Source organism: Geospiza fortis, unplaced genomic scaffold (genome assembly GCF_000277835.1).
Source record: "Geospiza fortis unplaced genomic scaffold, GeoFor_1.0 scaffold543, whole genome shotgun sequence".
NCBI classification, from domain to species: Eukaryota; Metazoa; Chordata; class Aves; order Passeriformes; family Thraupidae; genus Geospiza; species Geospiza fortis.
In genome coordinates, this window is record NW_005054587.1 from 524,887 (window position 1) to 528,956 (window position 4,070).

General features: G+C 50.9%; 1 protein-coding gene across 1 annotated transcript in view; it reads left to right on the forward strand.

Moving 5' to 3' along the window:
- The first annotated feature begins 134 nt into the window (after positions 1 to 134).
- LOC102039156 (ubiquitin carboxyl-terminal hydrolase CYLD-like) overlaps positions 135 to 4,070 on the forward strand; it is a 10,261-nt gene continuing 6,325 nt past the window's right edge. Inside the window, exons 1-7 of the mRNA XM_005429938.2 lie at positions 135 to 680; positions 759 to 1,043; positions 1,237 to 1,306; positions 1,975 to 2,195; positions 2,714 to 2,867; positions 3,213 to 3,351; positions 3,966 to 4,070. The exon at positions 3,966 to 4,070 is cut by the window's right edge and continues 2 nt beyond it. Of these exons, the coding sequence (XP_005429995.1) occupies positions 225 to 680; positions 759 to 1,043; positions 1,237 to 1,306; positions 1,975 to 2,195; positions 2,714 to 2,867; positions 3,213 to 3,351; positions 3,966 to 4,070 (1,430 nt within the window). The 5' untranslated portion in view covers positions 135 to 224. The remainder of the gene's footprint in view (positions 681 to 758; positions 1,044 to 1,236; positions 1,307 to 1,974; positions 2,196 to 2,713; positions 2,868 to 3,212; positions 3,352 to 3,965) is intronic.

Here is a 4,070-nt window from a genome sequence, read left to right on the forward strand (position 1 = left end):
CAGGAATGTGGGAAACCGGGTTAGATGGAATTTTGAATCACCACGAGGGTGATTAAACACCTGGAAAAAGGGAAGCTCTGGGAGAGGCTCAGACTCACCTGGGCGAGGCTTTGAGCGCGGGGTTGGATCCAAAACCTCTTCCAACCCTCGGATTCTTCGGGAATTCTTCGCCAACACTCACAAATCCCCATTGCTGTGACTCTCCCAACCCAGGGGAATCTGCCATGTCCAACCTCCCGCCTCTGGCAGCCGACAGGAATTGCTTCTACATCCTGACAGAGGACTGCGCCTATGGAAACAAGTACTTCCAAGCTGGGAACTTGTGCTTCTGCAGCGAGAGGAGCTACCTGCGGAATTTTTCCGAGGATGGGCCTCCGGCTTGCTTCCTGAAGGTTGTCATGCTGGACGACAGCTCCACGGTCACCATCAACCTGGAAATCCTGCAGCCTGTGCTCCAGGAAGCCACCGGATTCCTCCTGGCCATCGGGAGCCACAGCGAGCGCTTGGATTTTTTCCTGGAGAGGCAGAGCCTGGAAGGAGCTCTCCAGGCCGTGCCGGGTCAAAATGTGATGGTGGAGGTGGAGAGGGAATTTTTCCCGGGAGTCGTGCGCTACATCGGGAGCATCTACAAGCCCAGCTTGGCTGTGCTGACCCCGGTGTTTTTTGGGGTGGAATTGCAGGTAAGGGGGGGCCCAAAGCGGAGAATTCCTCATTTTTCCCACGAAATTTCTCTGTGTGACATCCTGGTGTGTTTTCAGGGAGAGGGGGAAAACAGAGGGAGAAGCGACGGGTCCTACCACGGCACCGAGTACTTCAAGTGCAAGAGGAACTGTGGGATCTTCCTGCCCTTCAGCAAAATCCAGTTTATTCCCACATCAGGCAACGATTATGGGAAGCAGAAGCTGGGAAAACAGGACATGGAGGACGTGGTTCCCGTGAAAGTGGGAGACGCTGTCAGCTTCTTCGTGGATGAGATCCCCACCAGAGGAATTGCCATGGCAGTTTACAGGGAAGGGAGCCAATGGTTTGTGAAGGTTTGCCCGGTAAGATCAGCTTTTCCATGGGGTTTTTTTGGGATTTTAAAGGAAAAAATCACATTATGGTTGCACATGAAAGAGAAGGAATATCCAAAAGGGATGTGAGGTTTGGTGCAAACTTTGTTAAAAACAATCCTTCATATTCCAGTGTTTAGCTGATGGGTTTTTCCCTAGCTGATGGATTTTTCATTCCTTTCAGGAAGAAGAAGGAACGACTGACATTTTCAGGGAAATCCCCATGGAATCTGTTCTGAAGGAGAACTTGCAGAGTAGGTGGTCTTTGGATGTGTCTCTCCTGATCCCATCCTGGGAGAATTTGGAATTTATTCCCTCTCTGCAGGGTACTGAGGAGCTAAAATCCCCAAAAAACCTACAGCTTGTCTTAGGATTTATGGAAAAAAATCCATAAATTTATGGACCAGGATTTATGGAAAAATCTCAAGTTCCACACAAAGCTAAAGCTGAATCCCGTTTGTCAGGAAGGAGAGGCTGATGGTAGCAGAGAATTCCCTCAGGGAAGAAGCACCACTGGTTAAAAAGTCTTTAATTCAGCTGTAAAAGATGGAGCAGGAGCTTCATCCTGGTGGTAAAGGCTCAGGTGCCAGCAGCAATGGTGGGAATTGTTGGACAAGACAAGGAATTAGTGGAAAAATTAGGAAATAACGCCTCTGCTGCCATTCCAGTAGCCTGGGAAGGGCTGGATTAGCTCCAGGACCAGCAAGAGGTTGGAATGTGAAGCTTTGTGCAGGGAAACAAGGAGCAGGATCATTCCCTCTCATCCTGTCAGACCAGCTTGGACACACTGGGAATTACACCTTGTGTCCCTGGTGCTCAGCTTCCTGCTTGTGTTTGTAGCCTGGATTTTCCAAAATAGACCTGGAATTAGATCCAGAGGATCCAATTCCCACCTCTCCTGATGTTTTGTGTTGCCCATCAGGTTTTTTCCCAATGTTCAACTCTGACGTGGGCTTTGGAAAACCGAACCTAATGAAAGGAGAGATCAGCGAGAGCAGCGAGGAAGGGGAAGGTGGGAATTCACCCCTGGAAGTGAATTCCATGGTCCAGCTTACCTTGGACAAAGGGAATCAAGTTTCAGGAATCATCCGCTGGTTGGGCTACCTGCCCCAAATCAAGGACAAAATGGCTGGAGTTGAACTGGTGAGGCTGGAAAGCTGGGAAAGGACCTGGGAATGCTGGTGGCAGTGGCTGAATATGGAGGGTGGAGTTTTGGGATCCCCGGGTACAGGATATTGAGGGGCTGGAATGAAGCTGGGAAGGGTCTGGAGCACCAGGAGCAGCTGAGAGGGCTCATCCTGGAGAAATGGAGGCTCAGGGAGAACCTTCTGGATCCCTGCAATTCCCTAACAGGAGGGTGGGGCCAGGTGGGAATTGGGCTCTGCTCCCAGGGAACAACGGACAGGAAACAGCCTCAAACTGCTCCAGTGGGCATTTAAGTTGGATATTGGGAAAATTCCTTTATGGATTGGGTTGTCCAGCCCTAGCACAGCTGTTCAGGGCAGGGGACGAGGTCCCCATCCCTGTGATGTGGCACTTGGGGACACACTCTAATGGTGGCCTCAGCAGCATTGCATAGCTAGACTGGATCTCAGACCTCTTTTCCACCCATAATTCCATAAATCCTGCTCTCAGGCTCGTCTCTGGTGCTGTTTTCCCAGGATGAAGACAAGGGGGTCACAGCTGGAGAGTGGCTGGGCAAGTCCTACTTCCACTGCGCCCCGAAGCGCGGCCTCTTCGTGAGGCTGAACTCCTGCCAGCCCGACGTGCGCTTCCAGAGCTTCCCCAGCTCTGACCTGTCCCTGGGCGATTACAGTGAGTCCTCTGGGAAGCAGGAAAACGGGGCTGGGATGGGAGAAGGATGTGGAAAAACCCCGTGGGCAGCGTTTCTTCCCTTCCTTCGAGTGTTGTTTTTCGGTGTTTATCCCACGCCGCATCTTTGGCTGGATTAACAGCTGGACTCGGTCCTAGAGGTCTTTTCCAACCTAAATTATTCCTTAGGGAATATCCCTCAAGTCTGAAAGATTGTGATTTATGAAAAGCTGGATTGAGAAGCCACCTTAGGTCTGAGAGTCGTAGAGTCACCTCAGAGTTTTGAGGCATCAAGGAAGGGCAGAGTTGACTCAGATGAGAAGGTGAAGGCAATTCCTTTTCTTGCAGGAGGACAAGAAGTTCTTCCAGAGGGTCCTGAGAGTTTTCCTCCCCTCAGGAATGAGGCAGCAGTCCGTGTTCTCCAAGGGCGGATGAAGGGCATCCAAGGCCATTGTAATTCCTGCTACATGGATGCAGCTCTCTTCAGGTAAGGACCTGCTTGGGTGGTGCAGGCTCATTAAATGAATGGCTTTTTAATTAAGCTAAGCCCCAAATTGCAGCACTTCCCTGGATTTCCAAGGTGGCTGGAAGTTTACCTGGTGTAGACCAAGATGTTACTGTGTGGAGATGCAACCTCCATGGTGCTTTTTGATCTCCTTCCCAAATCCAGCAGATTTTTCAGCCCTGAAGACCCCCTGTACCCCTGTGTCTGTCATTCAGGGTGCTGAGAGCTCATAGTTTTCCGGATTTGGACTGTGCTGACTCTATCCCTGGAAGTTCTGGCTGGAATCATTCCAAAGAATCCACCCAGGAGGTCCCAACTTCCCTGCTTGGAGAGGAAAAGACTCAGTGGTGCCCTTCCCTGAGCAGTTTTGGCTGCAAAGTAGGAATTTCCTTCTCCCTGAGCTGTTCCCTTGCTTTATCCCAGTGTTCATTGTTCCAGATGTGCCTCACTGTGCAGATGTGCTTCCCTCACCTCCCTGTAATTCCATGCATGGATTGTTGGGCATCAAAGCCATTGACTGTCACCAGCCACCACATTTTGGTTCCAGCTGTTGCTTCCAAGCCCTCAAACTCAAACCCATCCCACTCTTCCCACAGCCTCTTTTCCTGTACCTCCGTGCTGGACTCCATGCTCTTCATGCCCTTCCCACTGTGTGACAGGAACGTCCAGGGAATTCTGCGGGATGAGATCGTCAATCCCCT